Source organism: Rhamphochromis sp. 'chilingali', assembly GCF_963969265.1.
Source record: "Rhamphochromis sp. 'chilingali' genome assembly, chromosome: 13".
Classification (NCBI taxonomy): Eukaryota; Metazoa; Chordata; class Actinopteri; order Cichliformes; family Cichlidae; genus Rhamphochromis; species Rhamphochromis sp. 'chilingali'.
In genome coordinates this window covers 6,556,327-6,579,002 of record NC_137940.1, presented here as the reverse complement: position 1 = coordinate 6,579,002, position 22,676 = coordinate 6,556,327, and the positions used below count along the sequence as shown (strand labels likewise).

General features: G+C 42.4%; 1 protein-coding gene across 6 annotated transcripts in view; it reads right to left on the bottom strand.

The window, feature by feature from the left end:
* Positions 1-1,127: 1,127 nt before the first annotated feature.
* Positions 1,128-22,676, bottom strand: part of rapgef2b (Rap guanine nucleotide exchange factor 2b) — a 109,673-nt gene continuing 88,124 nt past the window's right edge. Inside the window, exons 8-29 of one of the 6 annotated variants that reach the window (XM_080900905.1) lie at positions 19,574-19,751; positions 17,177-17,313; positions 16,218-16,376; positions 15,557-15,709; positions 15,114-15,278; positions 14,711-14,818; positions 14,426-14,629; positions 12,882-12,990; positions 12,347-12,623; positions 11,580-11,737; positions 10,682-10,922; positions 9,899-10,282; positions 9,537-9,748; positions 8,494-8,617; positions 8,018-8,041; positions 6,641-6,867; positions 6,058-6,225; positions 5,424-5,573; positions 4,842-5,043; positions 4,204-4,733; positions 2,916-3,331; positions 1,128-1,387 (exon numbers count right to left, since the gene is read on the bottom strand). In XM_080900905.1, the coding sequence (XP_080757031.1) occupies positions 2,964-3,331; positions 4,204-4,733; positions 4,842-5,043; positions 5,424-5,573; positions 6,058-6,225; positions 6,641-6,867; positions 8,018-8,041; positions 8,494-8,617; positions 9,537-9,748; positions 9,899-10,282; positions 10,682-10,922; positions 11,580-11,737; positions 12,347-12,623; positions 12,882-12,990; positions 14,426-14,629; positions 14,711-14,818; positions 15,114-15,278; positions 15,557-15,709; positions 16,218-16,376; positions 17,177-17,313; positions 19,574-19,751 (4,278 nt within the window). In that variant the 3' untranslated portion in view covers positions 1,128-1,387; positions 2,916-2,963. The remainder of the gene's footprint in view (positions 1,388-2,915; positions 3,332-4,203; positions 4,734-4,841; positions 5,044-5,423; positions 5,574-6,057; positions 6,226-6,640; positions 6,868-8,017; positions 8,042-8,493; positions 8,618-9,536; positions 9,749-9,898; positions 10,283-10,681; positions 10,923-11,579; positions 11,738-12,346; positions 12,624-12,881; positions 12,991-14,425; positions 14,630-14,710; positions 14,819-15,113; positions 15,279-15,556; positions 15,710-16,217; positions 16,377-17,176; positions 17,314-19,573; positions 19,752-22,676) is intronic. The other 5 variants (XM_080900909.1, XM_080900910.1, XM_080900906.1 and 2 more) reach the window with 5 other exon arrangements.

The window sequence follows — 22,676 nt, the reverse complement described above, 5'->3', positions numbered from 1 at the left end:
TGCTGCTGGTCTGTGATCCTTTCATCAGTAAAAATAACGGAATGAAAGGCAACTTTTCTAATATTAGTGCTCGATTGCTGCTCACAGTTTGTACTATGATTCTTAGATTTCTCGATTTAGCTCGCTTGTGTGCATCTGATGCACTGTAGAGACCAACACCGTTAAGCCTCATGTGATTCCCAGTGGGTCATCTCTGTGCTTTTTCCTATAATCGCCATCAAAAGTCTCAGTGTAAAACAAAGCAACTAGATGATACAAAGACTGAGATATAACCAGACACACTCTGCTGATATGCTTCACTCATACCCTGTTATCCGGGGGGGTGGGGGGGGGGGGGGGGGGGGTGGCAGCAAGCATCTGGTAAAATCTGATATTGTGCTGAAAGTGCTAGCTTTTGAATTAAACTGTGATTTTGTTTATGCTTGGGTATGCAAAATGTATTGTGTGTGTGTCTCTGTCTGTTTGTGCATGTGTGCACGTTGGTTCTCCCACCTGAGTCCTCCTCCTAGCTCTTTGATTTAAACCAACAAGTGATTAGCTTTCATATGTGACATGAGATAATACTGGATTCAGAGTTCAAACCCTCAGCAACAGATGGGTCATTTCAGTCCAGGCAGAGAAATTATGGGCTGACTTGATTTCTCTTTTCGGTCCCCCAGAGTGCAATCAAAGAAACAAAACTCAAACAAACCAAAAAAAAAATCTAGTGGGAAGTTGAAAATTAAGAGTCAAGTCAACTGTTTCTCTCCGTCTTCAGCATTAGTCTGTTTTGTAGTTTTATTTGTTCTTGGGTTGGGTGTTTTTTTGTTGTTTTTTTTTTTTTTTTTTTTTAGAAAGTAGAAAATGAGAAAGTGCAGATGAAGCTCAACACGTCATGATGCTGTGGTGTCAACAGCAAGGTCTGGGATTTTGTTACTGGTGGCGGCGGCGGTGGTGGTGGTGGGCAGTCTTAAGAAGTCAGTCCTGTTTGTAACAGTAATATTTATGTGGTTTTGTGTGTCTGTGGCTTGGGTGAAGCCCCCCCAAAACCCAGTGCCAGTCAGGGTTCTGCAGTCTTATTTTTTTCCAAAGTGCCAGGCATTTTTTTAAATCGTCTTTGACCTTCTCTCCATCTCTTCTTCACAGTATTTTTATCTTTTTTTTTTTTTTTTTTTTTGCATGCAGGGTCATTCAACCCTCCATGATGCTTTAAGGCGGAGGAGGGAGATGAGCAGAGGAATCCACCAGTAAGGAGGGAGAATCAAGTGGAGGAGGCAGGCACGTTATGTCACGGATGAGTCTGTTTGCCTGTCTCTTTAATCCTGTCCACCCTGAACAAGGGGCACTTCAAGTTACTGCAAAAAGATGTCCACTGTTGTCCCTCAAACCGCTGACACCTGTTCATCCTCTGTGGAGAGAGAAACAAAGATAGGCATCGGTTACCTTGAATGAATGCATGAGCTAGAATGTAATAAAGTTGAAGAGTTAATGAGGTCAGCAGTGGCAATGTGTAGAATGAAAACCTGCCTGAGACACCGCTCAGGAAGCTTTTACTTAATGTAATGCCAACAATATTACCAAAGAATACCATCATTTTTCTGATCAGCTTTAACTCACATCAATCTGAAGTTTTCGAGGGAAGTTTTCAAAGCTTGACTAAACTTGTTTGATTGGACACAAACACCGCAGTACAACAGTGCTGCTCAGTCATCTGAAGGCAGACTGTGGCGTTTTCGAAATGTAAAGCAATAAAGGATTTTCAAAGCATTTTCTCCAAGTGCATTTGGCATGGTGCTCGGATAGTTTTGCCTGAGATACTGCCCAGATAATTAACAACTTGCTGATGCCAACTCTGCCATGAGCCATGTTAGATTGCATGGCAGATGTCACAGATACATTCACTACTCCAACACTTCACTTTGCTGCAGATGCTGAAACCTCTGACATACGAAGCCAAAAAACAGCTTTAACATTTCCATGTGCTTTATTTAAGCTTCCAGTTGGAAATGTCCTCCACTGGAAATGCACTGCAGTATCTATTTTTAACAGGTTTGAGATGATTTGTTGACATCGGGATTTTTTTGTGTATATTAGCGGCAGGAATTTTTTTTTTACCGTTTCTCTCACTGTTTTCCTTCCAATGGCCTTCTTTGAGTCATCACTCTCAAAAAGTTGGAAAAATGTTTGTAGTTTTGGTCTGTTTCAGTTCCAGTTCTTGATTTCTTGCATCAAATCATGGATGAAATCAAGGACAGGCAGCTTGTGGGTGGAAAAAGATTCTAAAATGAAATATTTTCATGTTGCGTGTCAAATTTCTTTTTGTGGCTGCTTTTAGTGTGTAAACAAACAGCTGTTTATTAGGCAGGCATACTGAACTACCTAAACTAAAACCTTTTTTCAAGCTTGCACATCAGCCTTTCTTTAAACTAGCCTTTCATGTTAGTCTATACATTTATTACTTAACAAGTGCACATCTATCCACATTTTGATCTTTCTTCGCTACACCAGACCACTACAACGACACACAGTATGTTCAGAGTCACTGCAGGCGAGTCAGGGGTGTGCTGGTGCAGGTGAATGGAGGTGCATGTTTTCAGGCACTGACTGCATGGGTGAGAGGATCCTAACACCGTGTCTGCTGATGAATGCTGTTTGGACACGGTGTGTGAGAAAGTGAGAGAAGAAGAGCAGAATGCGTGGTGGCAGAGAAGTAGTGAGTCTAATCCAGTAAGTATGACTCATGCATGATGACATATTGCGGGTAAGAGGTGAGGGTCCCACTCCAAATCAAGACTTTCCAGATCAAATTTAATTTCCACTGACTTTTGGAATTTGGAGTGGGACCGGTGCTACTAGTGCTGTGGGGGTTGTATGCATCTCTGCTGACATGCAGGTTCACTGGTGTGGAGGGGGCAACCTGATAAATTAGTTTTTACCTGCCTTGGGGAGTCGGGCCCTGCCTGTTAACCCCCGTACACACACTGTCATGGTCTGGGAGTCTCTGGTGTATGCTGTGCCACTGGCTTCCTCAGAGCGACTAGTTTGGAAGACAAGGACTCACCCTCCTCTTCCTCTTCAGGCTCTTGCTCCTCGGCGGGTGAGCGAGTGCGGTGGAGGCCGCCTGCCCGGTGCTTGGCCCCCTGGTGGGCCTGGTGGGAGTCGGGCGACTGGGTGACCATGCGCGAGCGCTGCAGAGCCGTAGTGTAGTCTGGTGGCCGCCGGCCTGAGTGGGTCGCTGTGGACATGGGAACAGACTGGGCTGAGTGCTGTCCCTCAGCGAGGTCAGAGATGGTCAAGGCAGTGTAGCCGGGGGGAGTCGGGGGAGGCTCACGGTAACGGCCCTCTTTTCGGGCTGAGGGGATACAAAAGAGAGACACGTGATGATGTGTTTTATGAAGCTTTTTTGGCAGCGACAGCAGAAGATGACAAATCAAAAATTAAGGGAAAAAAAGGATGAGATGCAACATTTAAAGATGCTGTCATTAAATGTTACCATCTCAAATCTGGACTGCTCTGCTGCACAGAAGAAAAACAATCCTTCGATAGGATGTAGGATTACCTCATAATTTTGGGATCAATGCCCATTTCATTCTTTTTTTTTGCCAAGAGTTAAATGAGAAGCAATCTGGGAACCCAACAGCTATCCTCTAATGATTTGGCCTGTGGGTTGACTGATATTTGGGCCCCATTCAGCGCAGCCAGTGGACATCGCGGCCAAAATTCTGGACCCGAGTCACTGTTCAGGAATGAACAACAAAACTGTGAAAAGCAAAATGCTAGCTGATGGTTTCCAGATACATTTCCCTCTTGGTCTTTGCAGGGACAACCACAGCCTGCCCAAACATCATTGGTTAAAATGAGCTGGATTACAAACTAAAGCCACAAAGACATTTGTTTGTTTAATCCAATGTTTCTCAAACTGTGGGGCAGGCCGCAATAATGAGACACTGAGCTGCTGCAGGATGAATGTATAATGTTTAATATTTATATTAGGACATGCCAGGAAAGAATTCAGCACCACTGGAATCTGTACATTATTTTAGGTCTAAAATGTGTTATATAGCAGGTACGTGTAGGTTTCTTTGTGAGGTGCACAAACTTGAGGAGTCTCCTCATGACTGTGAGGTAACAAAGACTTTAGAAAGTCACTGCAATCAAGTCAGTAAACAGTCCGACTCGTAATGGTGCATAAAAAAACAAAACAAAAACTTAGCAGTCACTTACAAAGGCCGCCTTTATTTCCGACAGTGATGGGTGATGGAGATGGTCGGCCGAGCTGCTTTGCCTCCTCTGACCCGGTGGATGTGATGCTACTTGTTTCTGGGTCGGTGCTGACGTCCTTTCCTCCTCTCCTCTTTATGGTGCCGGTATCCCCCTCGGAGTCCTCCCCCCAGTATGCTGCTGAGGACGAGGAGGAGCTGGCAGATGCCCAGCTCCCCCTTGCCTGTGCTGCCCACAGTGCAGCTGATCCCCCTAATATGGCATCTGGCCCGCCAGGAGGGAGCCCTCCAATGCCGCCTCCACTTCCACCACCGCCAAAGGCCAAAGTTTCCCAACTACGTCCTTGCTGCATCGTCTGGATATTATCGTGGGAGCCAGAGGAACAGGATGTCCAAGAACCGCGGCCGCTGTCTGCAGCGTCGAGGGAAACACGGTCTCCCTGATCCTGAGTCAGTTCCTCTGAACTGGGTGAGGAGAGTACTGTATGGCCGCCAGCATAAATGCCCCGACAGTCCTGCATTGATGAATATGACCTAGGATATGATGTTTAAAAAAAAAGAATAAAAGATGACGATGCTTCACCTCAGAAGGGAAAAAAAAACAAAACAATGATTCACTTATCAAGTTCTCAGTAATCCTACCCAAGACTGTACTGATCGGGGTCAGTTGTGGCTCTTCGTTCCAGCCTTGATCCTCCAATGTGAGAATCCCCGACTACTCCGGAGTGACGAAGTCTCCTCTCCTCCTGGGCCATGTCGAAAGAGGAGTTACTAACGAGACTGGAGCGAGAGGAGATCTCACTGTGACCAGAGTCTGAGTAGGTGTCTCCCATCCTGTTGTAACCTGGAGGAGCGAGGAAGAAGTGGAAGACGATACATTTATGTACTTGCAGTAGATCAGAATTTACAGTTTTTAATTCATAGTCATTGGTAAAAGTAGTGCGTGATTATGAGAAAAGCATTCAAGTTCTAAGTGCTTATCTCTGTTTTTACACAACTTAAACCTGGCTGACTAAATTAAATCCATACAGTATCTGTTTTATAGTATAAATCAACTCTTATTCACGCATCATCTGTCAACTTTAATATCATATTGGTCTCTCATACTCTGAACAATGAGAGCCATCGTGCAGTACATAGCGGCAGCCACTAGGTGGCAATTGTAGCTCACCATGACTGCAGTCTGGAGAGTGGTGTCAGAGGGAGGGAGGATTATTGGCTTACCCTTCTTGGGCGAGCTCTGGGGGGAGGTGGGAGGGGAGGAGAGCTGGGAGGAGGCATTGGACATGGTGTCCTCTGGCTGCCTCCGGTGTCTTTCGCTCCCCTCCTCTGAAAGAGCGAGGATCTTCTTCAGAGACTGCGGGGAACTGGTGCCTGTGGACATTTGCAAAAAGATGAGCAGAATTAACATGAGGAACACTGCCAGACCCCAAGGGTGCTGGGACGCTAAGCAGCATTGTCTGGGATTTTTTTGCATTTGTTTATTGCCAGCCAGCCTCTTGGTGGCAGCACTGTCACAAAGAAGCTGAATCAGCCATTGTCTGCAAATAAAAAGATGAGGAGGACAAGGTAATAGGAGCATGTACAAGGACAAGGGAACAGAAGATCTATACAGAATGCTGTTCATGCAATCATGCACCATTACTGTATCCACCTGTACGGAAAGCTAAACCAATTAAAAAATAAAAAGATTCACATCCCAAGAATTTTACCTTCATAACTATCCAATGAATGTTCACAATCATAAAGCTTTATTCTAGAATAACACGTATCCTATTCTCTCAATGATGGGAGGGGGAATACCATTAAACTCAAATGATACTTGAATACTGACGGTTATGTGTAATCTTCATCTTACCGAATGGTGGCAGATCCTTGACTTGCACTTTCTTTCGAGATGGGTAAAGGGCCACAGCGGGGACCTGGAGAGCTTGGTTTCCTTTGGCCAGCTGACCCCTTTGTTGACTCGCAGCTCTGGGCACAACTGGAGAAGTGTCTGGTCGTTTCCCACCTGCATTTTTGGGCACTGAGTAGTGGGAAATAAGTAAGTATTCTGTATAGATATACTTTAAGTTACATTTAATAGGTAATTGTGTTAAAAAGGGCTTAGAAGGAAGAAATTTGCTCTTAAGACTTTTGTATCGATCAAAACTGAGCTGCACGGCTCACAGAGTCTCTCTGACCACTACTCCCCAGTGCAATGACAACAAAGGAGGTTTGGCATCAACAATGAGGAAATTGGCTAAGTAACTCAGATTTTTATTTCATGCCAGTGAGTCCTTGAGGATCTGATTCTGAGCAGTGAAGTATGTGTGAGGGTATGAGTATGTCTCAGGAGAATTGCGCTCAAGCTTCGATCTTTTGTAACTTCATATTTTTCCCTATTAAACTCCCCAAACCCCAAAAACTGAAAGAAAGAAGAAAAACTGCAACAAACTCACATGTGCTAATGGAGGGTTCACACTGTAGGGAGAGTGTCTGAAGACTCTCCTCATTCGTTTCCAGGCTGAGGTTGGACAGGTACTGTTTGACCTTCCTAGCCATCTGGGCATCCTCGTAAAGCTTTTTGGCGTTTAGGAAGGAACTGCGTCGCACCCGCTTCTTGTGCCCACCTGTCTGTGTGACGTCAAGCACGGCGGCGTTGGCGCTACCCTGACTTAGCGACCTGCTTGTGCACATGAACATAGAGAGGAACAGAGACGCACAAACAAGAAGACAAAAAAAAAGGTGTGGCTTCAGACTGTAAATGACTTGATTTTGAAGTAAAACTGTATATTTGACACTATGAGGCTACATAGGGAGTGTGGTATTTAAAACTCGAACATGCAGAGACCAGCTTTAGTCATTTCTCCCAACTCCAAAACATTCCAGACATTCCAGACGGCAGAGGGAGAGGTTGAGCGATGACGGCTGCAGTCAAACAACAGGGCAGTAGAAAGAGGGGCTAGTGTAGTGCAGTCATAGTTTACATTTCTGTGGTTTGAGTCAGAGCTGGTAGTAGTAGTAGTAGTAGTAGTAGTAGTGAAAGCATGTTTTTTTGCACATGGTCTCAGCCAAACAGCACCCTGGCAGTCGCCTGTGGTGTTAGTCAATGAGAAGCCACATTTGTTCTCGATGGTGGAAACAAATTTATCACGTTTCAATAAAAATTTTCAAGTAGTACCTTATAACAACAACAAACCACATTTTAGAGATATTATTACGAGACAATCTCACAGCTACAAGGCATGGATGTTGTATTTACGAGATTAAGGTGCTAATCATGAGCTGCAGATGTCAAACTGCTTTCTTTTGTTTTTGAGTGAATGAAATGTAAATCTGCATGTTTCCCATTAAATGTTGGCTGTGCACAATGGTGTCCCATTTGACCACAAGAATGTAAAGCATGTTGCAGAGTATTTCAGTTCCAGAATCTCTGGCTGTTTGGAGCTTTGATAAGCAGATCGACCATCAAAGACAGGCAAAACTTTAAAACAGAAGCTGCATGCATTATGTTGGGAAACAACATATCAGAAAAAGGTCGCATTTGCTACTTGGAAGCTGGATATAATCCTTTTATTTGTCAAGCGTGTGTTTATCTCATGTCGTAAACAGTATTCCAATTATTCCCATTATTTACTGATTCTCAAATAATTCACTATAACCTCATGTTGGCATATGTGACCTTTGTTCCACTGAATATCCATAGGTTAGCGTCAAGCAGAGTTAGAAGGATTTAACTCAAAACGGATTTAACTCAAAAAAGCAGGCAAATCTGCAGGGGAAAAAAAGGGTGCATGGTGCAGAGAGGGCAAAGGTTGTAGGGTCACCAAACTTACCCTAAACTTCTCCATTTCTTCTTCCTAGAGGGTGTGTGCCATGAGCAGAGAAGCATGGAGGGCAAAGGGTGGATGAGTTGAAAGAGAGAGAGGAGACAAAGCTTAGGACAGGAAAGACCACCAAGATCACCAAAGAGAAGCAATTTCACCAACAGACCCACATGAAAGTCAGCAGAAAGGAAATCAAATGGTAACACTCGACTAAGAGGAGACATGATTAGACAAAGAGACTTTCACAGAAGCACTGAGCACATCTTATGCCAACAATGTGTACAAGGAAACAGTTGCTAGACGAAGCAGTTGTCAAAGAGAACAGCTGCTTAAAGGAAAAGCGTGAGGCAGGAATTGGACTCAATCTACGTGAACCGGCTAACCCCACAGAGCTGGTTAGTCAGCGTAGTGCCGGCTGGTCCTACAGGGAGAGTGAAGGGTCCTTAAGAATCTAAAGATCTAACTTTGTTTCCTAAATATCTTACCTTGTTCGGAACATAAGGGCTGGGTCCATGTTGACAGACGCCATGCGACCAACATGGCGAATTTCTTTGGCAATCATCCGCAGCTTTTCAAAGTTCACCAGGCCGTCCACTTTAGAGTCATTGCCTGAAAAAGCCAAAGAAAAAAAAAGATCAATTACAGAGTTTAAAAACTACAGCAAGTGACAGAGGACTACGGAGATAAATATGGCTAACCGTGAAGCATTTTTACCCCTTGAAACAATTAGATTCTGTTTGTGGTTACTGCATTTATACAGCAAATCAACACAATTTGTTTTGAGATCACTGGTGGTCTGTACATAAAGAAGTTGGTCAGAGAGGTAAACTTAAAGTTATGGATAATTCCATGTATAGCAGATGATAGGAAAGCTAACTGCAATATTTAAAGAACCACACTGAAACCAAGAAGCAGTTACCTACTTATAGTTGGCTTTCACATTGAGAAAAGCTTACATGAAAAACAGCCAGTTGTCCTGTATTTCAATAACAATACACACTTTTTAAGATTAGAAATATATATAGTATATAAATGGGTTGTATGTGTGTGCATGCCTGGGTGTTCGACTTTGCAAAATGGATTGTTATTTAGTTTGCTTTTAAATGATAGGTGATAATGCAAAAGTGTTTGCCTGCAAACCGATAGTAAGAATAGTTTTTTGTTTTGTGTATGATTGAGCGCTAGTGTGCACTGCTCTTGAATCTGATGCAGTGCAGTGGTGATTAAACTCTGTGGGCCTGTGTGCATATTGGCAGTTTTTGAATAGATTTTGAGCTGGAAACTATCAGCAGTATCTGGCAACACTGACTCTTTTCAGAAAAATTGTGCAGAATCTGCAGCTGTGTGTGTTGTGTAGTGTCTAATATAGTAATGTTTACCGAGTGAAAGATCTGAGCTAAACAGATATAAAATAATGTAAAAACACTAGAGTAAATCTGCCACACAGGAACTTTGCAAAAATACTGCCAATCACAAAAAATTGAATCCATAATTATTTTATAAAGTCGGTCGTTTCATTTTGTTTTACCTTCATGTAGAAAGGTGAGGTCCTTCTTGATGACAGGGAACAGGGGGATGATTGGTGGCTGGAGGTTTTGATTGCTGAGGACATTCCTGTACTTGGCCATGTTTCTTGAAGGGTCGAAGAGGTCCTGCAGGTCCCCGAACAGTTTCTCATATTTGCTTGGCAACTTCTCCCATGTGCCTCTTAGTCTGGAGACTGGAGCCAGGTTCAGACCACTATAGGGAAAGCCGTGGCAGTGAATATATAATCAGTACAACAATTTGTACAGACATCACAACACAGAAGAACTTCTCTATATTAATATGACTTAAAAATATGACCCAAAATGTAAAAGAAATCAGTTTATTGCACATTCATTGTCCCACCTGATGATTGCGAACATGGAGCTAAAGTTCTTGCACTCGCGACAGTGCAGGGCTATCTTGATGAAGTGCTTGATGATCTTCATGCGTTTTAGCTGGTTCGGTTCCCGCGTAACCTCAGTGGCCACCCAGAAGGTCTCGTGGTTAATTGCCTCCTCGAAGCGCTTGAGGCTGACAGAGCCGGTCTTTGAGCGCAGCTTAAAAAGGTCATCAATGTATTCGGTGGGCTCGATGGCGCAGAAAAGTTCAAAGGCCCGCATGGAGAGTTGTGTGGCCACCTCCACGGTGCTGAGCTGTAACAAAGAAATCTGTCCTTCTCGAAGGAGGTCCTGGGCATCCTCATCGGAACATAACGTCTCTGTCTCCATGTTGCTCTTTAAGTAGTATCTGATGGAGGAAGATGGATTGCAAAATACTGGTTAAACATTTGCCATTTTTTCTCTCTGTATCTATGAGAATTTTCTGCTCGGACTGTAAAAAGCTTAGGATTTTTTAATGCTGTTGATAAAACAATGAGTTTTAATCCACTGGGATCTTGAAAAGATGAACTGAGGTCAATCACTCCATCCCAATTCATTCTTATTTATCCTTTCTTTAATAAGGATGGTTTCTTGGATTTAAGATGTTTTGTCCTACTTAAACGGCAATAAAAACTATACTGCACATCACCATCCATGTAAAGGAGACAAGCAAGGAATGGTGGAACTGGTCTTTTCAAACCCGTCTTTATTCCTACTCTTTACTTTTGATGTTGCAGTTTGAACATCAAGATAAAGAAGTCATTACCTGCCGCTCAGCTGAATCCTGTCGGCTAGCTTAGAAAGCTGATCCGGTAACCGTCTCTGCTTGATGACGCCCTCAGGTGTGACAGACACCTCGCACAGCGAATAAGCCTCCGGTGCAGCAGTCAGGGCGAACTCCCTGATAGCCTGGGCCACCACTTCTTTAGCGGTTGTGTCCTTCCCGATCATAATATACCGAGACTGCTGGTCCGCCTTGAAGACTCGCAACACCTGGTCTGACATATCTGGGAGAGACAAACAATGGTAATTGTGGTATATGTTACCATCAGTCTCCTGAAATCTGAAGAGCTTGAATCCGATTAAGAAACAGTGATTGATTAACTGATTGACTGTCAAGCTTTATCAAGAGCTTATCACCAATCCCACGCCCGCAAAAGCCAAACCAGCATCTTGCAGATCAGATAAATCTCCATGAGCCCAGAGGAAATATAAAATTGCACTGCTGTTTTACTGAATTAGCTTTGTACTACTATGACTCCAGATTAAGCGACTGCACTCTAACAGATTAATGTCTATAAGTCTGACATAAAGGTTGAAAGCACTGCCAAAGATATGATTTTTCCAGGAGAAGCAGGATCACAAGGAGAGACGATACTTACTCATTATCAATGGGACTGAAAGGATATAAACAACATAATGGACAGAAGTTAATATAAAGACCATATTACTGCATTTTTCTTGTTTATTTTGTGCTATGTGTGAGCAGTGGAGGAACAACTGTTTAGGTAGCTATTTTATTATGTTTAGTCATCTGACGCCATTTGAGTGAGCGGTTCTTTGTTTGTTCCCCACAAATGACATAATGGCAGAGTATTTTTGAACATTCTAAATGTGTTGATGCCACAAACTTCCCGAGCTCCATGTAGTGGTTAAATACACACCAGGCTGGTTGTTGAAGTCGAGGATGCGGTGGTGTGACTGCAGGAGGTCTGGGTTTGACGATGAGAGGTTTCCGCTGACTGGCAGAGCTGGTGGGATCTGTTTGGACTGCTTCATTCCCACTATGCTGTCATCCTGTGATTGGCCCACGCAAACGTCGCTATGGAAACAAGAGGGCGAGCAGAGGGGAGTCTGTTATAGATAGCAGTTCTGTCAACAACAGGCAGAGGGCGATATTTGTGTTTGGAAGAGAAGGAGGATGGAAACACATTTGGCTGTGCAGTCCATATGATGTATTCCATGTTAATTATCCTGGAGTTTCACAGCAGTGAAAGCAAAGGTTATATATGGCTCAGCTAAAAGACGTTTTCAATGGTGCCCTGTGGGAAATGGACACCTGCTCTCATTAGGAACTAAATTTATATGAACAAATACCTTTTCTTTCTTATCTGCGGCATTTCAAAGTAATTCTGATTCAGCCTTGCATTTGATTGGCAGACTGATAAAAATGCAGGTGCACGTTGCATAATCGTTCAGAGCAACATGTCAAAGTGTCAGGAAAAATCAGAAACGAAGTTTCTGCATCTAATCAGCTCCAATCAAGAGGCTTTGATTTCCTATTGATATTAAAATCACAGAGTTCAGAGTCTACTGAATATAAATGCTGCACAGAGTCCTAAATATTTATTTCTCACTGAAATCTAGACATGCAAAGCTGCTTTTATTGGTAATTAAGTCGTGACAGTTAAAAGTAATGAGGTCTTCTTACTTGTATGGTTTAGGGGGCAGGATGCTGGTGAGCGTCTTATCAAAGATTTTCTTCAGCTTGTTGCGTCCTCCCACTGTGTTGGTCTTTGCTTTCTTGCTGACCTTTTCCAGACTCATCACCTGCTCCACATCCACCGCCAGGTCAGGGATCGAGTAGCGACTGGCCTTCTTAATGTCCCCAATCTTTGGAAGGTGGGGTGCCCCATTCTTTCGATCATGTTCCTCCTCACAATCCAAATCATGGTCGTGTTCTGGCCTTGTTAGCAGCTCTTTAAACACTAGACAGGTGTTAATGTAAAAGGAAAGAAAAGGGTCATTAAAGACACTGTAGTATTCCTACATCTACTCTCAGATCTTAACCTTTTTATTAGTTTATCCACATGCTTTTTGTTCAGTAATAAGCTTTAACATTTGGACAAGTCAACAAAAACAAGTGATTGCTGTTGACATAACTATAACTCTCTCTCTAATCGTCATAGGATCACCAGTGATTTGGTGGATGTTGACAAGATATCATAACTTATAATATGCTTTACCTAAAAGGTTTGTCTTCACAGTTATGGACAAATGGGTGTTGTTCTTCAGAATCTCATTAGCTTTGCTGAGCTGGACATTCTCAAAATTCTGTCCATTGACCTCCAAGATCTGCAGGAAAGACGAAGAAAGCCATGAGCACAATTTTAAGCAACTTAAAGGGTTATACATCTGATCGAGAACAGACTGAGGAAAAACAATAGAGCTGATGATGTCAATAGCGTCCTCTTTTTCTAACCCATAAAGAAACACAAAAATTATGTTGTGGCTCCAAAACTGGGACCTTGACATTTTGCATTCTTTTGTTGACAACAAGAAGAGCAAAAATAATGAATTGAACACACTGCCAGCTCCTTGTTAGAAAAAGAATCATGTCTAAATTAGCACCTTATGCATAATTATTAAAAATCCAACCTCCTGCTGTGTTTGATGATCATATCTGGCCCATGGATTTAAAACACAAGAACATCATTTGACCACAGAGTGCCTTTTAAATTCTGACAGAACTCCAGCACAGGAAGTACTAAAACTCATCTGTTATCACCACATCAGGCCAATTTGCAGGCCGCGTTATATCACTGCAAATATTAATCTCTGAACTATGCAGTTTAACTAGATAATAAAGAGGCCCTAAACTCCCAAGCTCATGCATGTTCTACAGGATATAAATATCATCAACATATGGTTTTGACATTAATAGGACTCTTCCTTTTCATTTCCAAATAGCCCCGTCTTTGTCTTCATAACCTGACCATTGTATAGGTGCCGGATATTTGCATTTAAATGCGATCATCTAACTGAGCTGCCACTTCCTCTTTGGCAGAAGAGGAAGTCGCCTTTAACCGTAATGGACACACAGGCCATCATCTGCTCTTGTGAGGCCAGTAAATGCTTACTTTTTCAAAGTCAAACTACTCTTTTAGGATCAGGAGTGATTAGCGAGTTCACTACTGAGAAGATGATAAAAACCAATAAGATTAATACTAAAGCTCTGAAAGAGCAGGTACTGGGTGAATGATGACATTAACTACAGCTGTATAAAAAAGAAAGTATGAAGACTATATGAGAGAGAGAATGTTTCCTTATGGATGTCAGTTTCTCTGCTTCCTTTTGAGGAAACAGCTGCAGGGGATGTTTGGAGTCAAGAGGGCTTAACTCGCATCCAGACGCTCTCAAGATGGTTTCAAGGATTAAGGGACTTTGCTTAAAGCCCTAAGGACTGCAGAGTGTGAAAATAGTTGAGCAGTCAAGTTGTGAGGAAAAAAAGCCAACACAGGGTGCCCAGAGCTACTGGCAAGTTCAATTTGAGACTTTCAGAAGAGGCCTTTTAATGCTAGTTAGAGCAAAATGTAAAACCAATTTCACAACAAAAATTTACTTAAACAGGAAAATTGAAGTGTTAGTCTGCACAGCTGTAGCCTACAGAGAAAAAGTGTTCTGCAGCTAAATGAGCTTTGAATAAAAACGGCACTACCAGGAAATGTTCTGCTCAAAATTTAAAGTGTATGATGTTGGTGACGTTAGAAGAGGGAGAGAACCAACTCACTTGATCTCCACGCTTAAGGCCAGCTTCTGCTGCTTTGCTTCCAGGCTCCACAGCATCGATGAAGATGCGGAAACCTTTCTCCTGACCTCCGAGAAGGCTGAATGCCAGTGGAGAGTCCCTGGATGGCTTGGTTAGTGTCACCAGCCGTGGCTTGGCTTTAGCAGCACATGCTATGTTTAACAGTCTTAGGTGCCCACACATTTTCTTAAAGAAACACAATGAGGAAAATGAATTAGAAATCTGAATTAAACATTTTTTCCACATTTCTTTATATTTTACACTTACTTCTTTTTCCAGATTGTTTTCAAACTCTTCCAGAAAGCGAGTCATGGCAGGGTCACCTTCAAAGTCATTGAAGTGATTGTTTACCCACAGCAAGACTACCCGTGTAACCTGGAGAGATCACATGATCGACATGCACACACTCAGTCATGTCCAAAGATTTCATGAGGAATGAGTGTAGAACTGTTTGTACTCTAAACCTACTGACAACTAATTAAATACAAGTTCAAAAGTCAAGTATGTCTGAGGATTTTATGTATGTGAATCCAACATGTCTGAAGAACATTCAAGTCTTTCAGAATTCTGTGAAACAAGATAAATTTACACCACGTCTGTGAGTAAATGGACAAAGTCTAGCTGCCTAAAGTGTATCTGAACAGATATACCAGAGTCCTGCTGATCATACCTTGTCCCTGAGACTTGGGTCGTGGAACCACTCCAGGAGCTTCTTGCCCACGACCATGGGGCTTGAGAGGAAGGTCCTGTAGGTCAACAGGAAGTCCTCGATGTATGTAGGGTCCACCACTGAGTGCTCCTCTACGAGGTGCATGGTGAGACGCTCCGGTGTGCCCTGATGTTTAACAGAAAGACATTACAAGTGAGTGGCAGATCCTTAAGATGACTGCAACTGCAACTGAAATGCTAGCCTGCTTTACTCTATATGGAACCATGTACTAGATGGAACTCCTGCTTTATTAAAAAGCCTTAAAACTAGCATCAAGTACATACGGCTCACTGGGTTTACTGAGGTCATAAATCAAGTGTGAAATAAGGCCATCATCTAATGGACTTCTTTTTTGAGATTATGGGGTTTAAAGAAGCGTAGATTAATTGATTTTTAATGGTTACCTTGATGACAATGTGCCCTTTCCTGGTGCCGGTGCGGTCGAGTTCACGGTGTTCCTTCACCATAACAATTTCTCCTTCCTCCTCAACCTTCTGCATGTTCTTCTCCACCTGGTTGAGGATGCAGCAGTAGTCCTGCTGGGCTATACACACAAACTGGACACAACAGAGAAACTCAAATTAGTGGGTGACTGAAAGAAACTTGTAAATTTACATTAATTATATATGCTTAATAGTATTCAAACACAATAACTGGAAGATAAAGTGTTAAAGTAATATAACCTATAACATCTGATGGCATAGCAACCAAATGAATATATAAAAATAAGATAATGGGAACAATTTTTTACACCCCAGCCACCAACTTTAGCTCAGAGTTAGAAGAAAACCTTATGATCTTCCTCTTTTCATGAGCTGGCCTATTTTCTTTCATAATAGCTGCTCCGCACATTTAAAAGGATGCTATTGCCTGCAGCAACTTTAGGTGTCACGAGTGCAAACACTTTCAGCACAAGTGGGTCACAGTGGGATTTAAAAACTGAACATGGCAGGGTTTGTACCCATGTTTGTCACATGGAAATGATGCAGAAGAAACTGACCTGTAAACCCAGGCAATACATTTGACCAACACCTAGAGCAGGAGTACTTAAAGTGAGGCTCTTACCTGGCAGTCGTCTACTTTGGTCTTCATGACACCTTTCATGTATTCTTTCTCCATGGTTGGTGACACCCCAAAACTATTTCCCATGCACAGGATTTCTGTCCGGCTGTCAGGGTACGTCACCTCCACCGAACCGTTCAGGATCACCGACCATGAGTCCAGCTGGAGCCATAAAAACAATCACAGAGGTCAGATCAAAAATAAATAAATAAAAAAGAAAGAAAGAAAACAAAAAACTAATACACTAACAGCTTCACACATCAGATTAACTTCAGTATAGTAACATTCCCAACAGCTGGTGTCCTTTAATGAGTCAAAGTAATTTATCAAAAAGAACCATATGTAGCGACTACAAGGGGACTGTTGCACTAACAGATGGTTTCTTATTTTCCTCAGAGGAATACAGCAAAAGCAAGAGGCTGTTGGTGCTGCCCAGGAAAAAAAACAAGACTTAAGTAAGAAAAAAGGAGTTTCAAAGTATTATTAGTAGGGGCACATTTAGGTTTAATAACAATAATAAGAGTATTTTCAGGATTTTCTGAAAAGCTGCCATTGTGGTTTCCTTAACCCTGACAGCAACAATGCACTCAATGAACCTTAAATTATTTATGACTGGACATTTACTAATGTGGCTAGCCTTAAAGGCATCCTATTGTATGGCTGTATTACATCGAAAGAAGCAAACTGCCACTGAAACAGCGTCCTGAACAGAGAGATGAAACAACTGAGGCCTGCTTTGGACGCCTAAAGGATCCTAGAAAGACCCGTCGATAAGCAATGCCCACTATTCAAGTTTAATAGAGCAGAAAAAATATCAAATGGACGAAGAAAGATTCATTGGTGTGAAGAGGTGAGACTAAGGTTCAGTACCCACACACATGCACGCACGCACACATATATGAATTAAATTTAACAATCACAAGACAGGATTTACGTGTGCATGAGTATGCACCAACACACACCTCTTCTCCATCATTGAGAACGATGGTGCCGGCGCGTTCGACCACAGCGAAAACCATGACAGCGCAGAGTTCCCTCCTCACTGACATGGTCATGTTGGCAAATGCTGGCAGTTGATGCATGAACTCCAGTAATTGCTCTGCGAGAGGAACAAAGGAGAGACAGCAGAGGAGTTTAGGAAAGGCATCAAAGAGACACTTGGAGGAGAGAAAGAGGGCGGGCAGCGTAGCGTGCACCTGGCAGGTCTGCACTGCCCTCAATCCAGCATCAAAATGGATCATCACCACAATTATATCAAGCCAACGGAGAAATCATTATGTGGACAAGACAAAGCCAAATATCAATTCTATTGATAAAAACTTTAAGGCAAGCGAGGAAAACTGCTGACAATTCACTCAACGACCTCTGTGCGACTTAAGGGAGTTATTGAAGACAATGAACCAGAAGTGAAATCATAGTGGGTGTGCTGTCAGGGAGGATCAGGCTTACAGCCAACTGTCCTCACACATCTCCATCCAGCCATGAACAGACATGTACATCCTTCACAATGTGCTTTTAACAGATCTTTATGTGAATATTTTATTGTTATCATAAAGTAATCAATTAAATTTGTCCCCGTCTTCTAATATTCAATGTTTTCAACCTTTACATTTGCAGAGGTTTTAATTAACTTAAATAGTTTTGTGGTTCTTACAATATAACCCAGCAGAAACCCCCCCACATCTATATGCATAAACAAAAACAGGTTCCAAATGTCATATGATGGCTAGTATGACTGGCATTATGAAACAACAGATGAAAGAGGATGTAATATAGAATCATGTGGGAGAAAACCAAAAAGAAAACATTTTCCCATGACTCCATGCAGGCCTGTGAAAAACTAAGCACACCCCATGAGTCAGTAGCTTGTAGAACTGCTTTCAGCAGCAGTAACTTGAAGTCATCCTTTTCTGCAGGACTACCAGTCTCTCAAGACATTGTGGAGGAATTTTGGCCCACTCTTCTTTACAACATTTCTTTAGTTCATCGAGGTTTGTTGGCTTCTGTTTATGCACAGCTCTTGTAGCCTAACCTAAGATGTGCTGCCATGCTTTTGTTGCAACGAGAGGTTTTCCCCTCGTAACAAACAATCCATACTTGTTAAGTCTTTTTGTATTTTTACTATCACAAACTTTAGTTTTCTTATGTTAACTGTGGCCTGTATAGTCTGAGATGCAGTGCTTGGGATTCATTTATAATTCTTCAAAGTTTCACTTGGCACATTCTGACCTTCGGGTGGATTTGCAGAGACATTCATTCCTTGGAAAATTGTGTTGACACACACCTGAGTCCTCCAGACCACCAAACGACCTAAATTTCTGCTTTTCCAGAGGTGCTCACACTTGCTGATGATCAGTCAATCAAGTGCCTCTGATTAGCAGCACCTGGCTGCTAATTACACCCCCGCCTTTTTTTCCTGGACTCTATATAGACCTTTGAAAAATTTTCTCACTACTGTAGACCAAAAACTCTAAATTTCATGATGACGATTGGAAAACAATGAATTCTGAATTTGGTGCAAATGTATAGTTTCTCATTATTGAATATGTGATTGGATGCAAGTGCTAGATGCCCATGCTAGGTTTAATACAAGGTGCAGGACTTTCTGCAGCACACCTACACTGATGCTCACAGAAAGAAAACACACCTCTATACGCCATCTACCAACCAGCAGCAGTGTGGTGTACTGGTTGACCTGGGCTTGGCATGGCAACAGCGTTGTGTGAGAAGCTGCGGAAGCACTAAAAGTTTAATGCGCAGGGAGAGGTGAGGCGAGAGGATGTGCCAGCGTGACCTAGAAAAGCCTGCTGGCAAGGGGAGGGGGTACAGCAGGGAGACAAGTGAAGTGGGGGAGGGGTTGGCACTTGTTCTTACTCTCTCGCAGTCCACAAATGTATCATCCTCCCCAAGTCCACATCTGCCGCTAAGCTGAGTGTGCACACTTTTTTTTTTTAAACAATGCCTATCATTTTCATTTGAGAAGAATCGTAGCCTTAAGAGTTATGATACTGCAAGCCTGATGGGCCTTTGAGAATTACTCGAAAGCCTCGATCATGAGAGAAGCACAGACTTGAGATAAATGTAAATTTATGGCGACGATTTAAATAAGAAAGCAGGGAGTGGCTTTTTATAAAGCATAAATTAATGTAAAAATGGGACAATGGGGCTTCTGTTTAAATTGGTATTTTTCACACCATTCTCTAAAGATGTCTTCAAATATAGAACTCTCAGGCATGCACAAGAATAGGCAGGATATTTTTTTCACAATGAACACTGCACGGTTGAATATTTACACTAGTGCTATTGATCAGAATAGTCATGAAGAGCCAAGTAAATTCAATCCCTAGTTGGGTGCTCACCTATGTCATCATCGGTCCTGTCCATGGGGTCCTTCTCCAGACAGTCCCGCACAATGTCCCGGCTCATGAGGGGGTCGGACGCTCGCTCGATGTCCTCTTCATCGTCGTCCTCCTCAGAGTCCACAGCGGTCTCTGGCAGGCCACTCAGGTCCATGTCACCTGGTTCGTTTTCTGTGGCCTAGAAAGAAACAACAGGTAAGCCATGAGTCAATGATAAACACGAGCAGGGACTCTGCGGCTCGGTGCAACATCAGCAATCCCGCCACCACAAGGCCAAACGCGTTCATCTATCCAGCTCCTTGTTCGAGTTCGAGAGTCTACTAGCGACACACTGAATGACCAACCTCCATGCTCGTTACAGGGAAAGCTTTGAATTATCAGATAAAAGCTTGAAAAATAAATCCCCACCCATGTCAGCTGTCCAAACGGGGACAGAGTAAACACATTGTAAACAGCCAGTGAAATATTTTTTCATTTTAAGCAGCACATTCAACACACACACACACACGTCATTTTACAGTAAGAAAAAAAAATCAGCTGTGACACAAAAAACAAATTCCTTTGTGCACATTTGACCCATTTCTTGAAACTGATAAGAGGTAATCAGTACAGTAGCAGAAAGACAGGCGTCAACACTGCATACAAAACAGTCTGCTATGCATAGTAACAAGCTAATTAACTCTCAACTTTCCTCCCCTCTTTTCTCCCCCACAGCAAACGCCACAGCCTGCCTCGCAGCCAGATCCTGTTCTTTGAAAGCAGAAGATGAAATATGTGCGAAGCCGTGAAAATGAACTAAGATGAGAAGCAAGCGTAATGCAATTACTTGTGCCTGAGCGATACCAGCGGAGTTCATCTGCCATCATCAAAGAAAGTATTTCTATAAATGACAGAGGGGCCAGATTGCCTGGTTCACACTCACACAACATGAAAACCATTTAAAGAGCAAGACAAAGCAGTCACAAAAAAGGCAACACAACATCGGCTCTGCTACCTCCCAACAGTGAACCCTCTTACCCAAATACGGTTCTCAATCTCAAACCTCTTAACAGAAAGAGAAGAATAGGTTGCCTTTGCAAACTGTCTGCAAAATCCCAGAGATAGACGCATCTTCATCTCCCAGACTGTCAGTCTGCTTCTAATTTTTTAATGCTCAGTCTCCCTGTGCTTGGTCTCTCTCAGAAACCCTATGTCATTTCTCCTCAAACGCCATGTGCAAAGGGCTCTTTAATGATTCAGTGTCTGAATGGCCGTTTGGGCATCACTGGTCCACACCCTGGTGGGTGGAGCCTGCAAACACGATGAAAGTGAAGAGTCACAGATTAGGTATGGAGCAGAACACAGTACAGAGGAAAACTTCTTGCATAAAACTACAGAGGATCATGTGACCAGTGTACTTTAAAAACACTAGACTGGTTCACAACACTTAACAACCCACATAATACAGCATTAGAAACTCAAGGTTATATACAACAATCAGTTCATAGCCAGCTGTCAAACGTGTGTATGCTTTCATATTGCATTTAAATACAGAGGGCCCGGCTGCCTTTGTGCTCATGCACGGCCCTTTTTTCATGCCATGCATGTATCAGAAATCCATAGATGTGCAGAACGCATTAAGAATCAGTGGGCAAGTCAGGTGTTGTTAATATTTCATTAGGGCTATTCTTGGATCAATGCTTTCAAAGTCCTTCTGAAGGACCAATTTCATGATTTATTCAGATACAAACAGTGCGCCATGTTGGCAGTGACGTGGGAATTACGTGGCGATAGCAGTGGAATAGCCTGGTGGTTCGACTATTCAGTACTCCATCCAGAATCTAGACTCCAGTATGCTCAGCAAAAATGTGTACAGTAAAAATAATGTTTAACACAAGCATATTTCACCAACATCAACTTCACATGATCTCAAGTATAAATTATGAAGTATCCTCTGATCCATTTATTCAACACCAGCCCCAGTGAGCACTGCAAACATTCCTTGTTTCTGATGTTCTGCACATTTAAAATGTTTTTTATTCTGAAACATGCAGGGTGTAACTTTATCTAATAATGAAAAAGCAATGTTGCATAAACCAACAGTCTTAGAAATCATGCTGTGCACTCATGGTTAGAATTTCAATGTTTTCTGTCCACATTAAAGGCATGTCTGCATGGTGTTCATTTTCTAAAAGTTTGTGATAAAAATGAGGAGATTCTTGTAGACTGGATAGCAAAAAAAGCCCAACAACTGCTTTATATAACAATTTCCACTTAAGCCAGGAAATGATTAGGAGAAGATAGAGAGCATAGAGTGCTCAAGAACTTCAACAGAAGCAGACAAAAAGAAAAATCCAAAAGCTTCAAAACCACAGCTTCCCAAATCACAATCTGATGGAGCATCCATAGAATGTGTCTGTTCAAGCCTGATTGACAGACATCCCAGAAATTCAGAAGTGAGTAATCTCATGATTATCCTCTTGATTGACTGATTGATTAAACCTTCTGCTTGTAAAGTGCCAGAAAATACAAGTTTCTTAAGCCAAAAGAGACAGGTTCAAATAGCCTAATGTGTCCAACTAACAGTCCAAATATAACAGTGAAATACAGAATAGAGCCAAACTTTGACTCGAAGGTATCTGAAGCATTTTGATTGCTGAAACGGTTAAAACAGAGGAAGCACGTATGAAGCATATAAGAGGTTCGTCATCGAAGCTAAGGAATTTAAATACAGTATTCTGAGCCAAAGTTACAAATAGCAGAGTAGAAGTTAAACCAAACATTATAGAGGCTGAATAAAAAAAACAAAACAAGAGAAAACAGGACAGTGTCTGTGATTCAGTGAGAGGAGAAAGAGACTGAGAGGGAAAAAAAAATCAAGAGGCCGCCACAGAGCTGCTAGCAGATGGTGCTAAGACCAGGATCACAGACTGGGGACAGTAGAGCCTGTTCAACCTGCCCCAGCCAGCCACAGCATGGTCAAAACATATACACATACACACACAGAGCTCCACAATAACACACCCCTCATATGCAATTAGACTGTTTGTATTGAGCATACTGAATGAGTGCCCTGATGCACACCAACCACAGTCAGTCGAAGCAAACAGCACAGCCACAATCC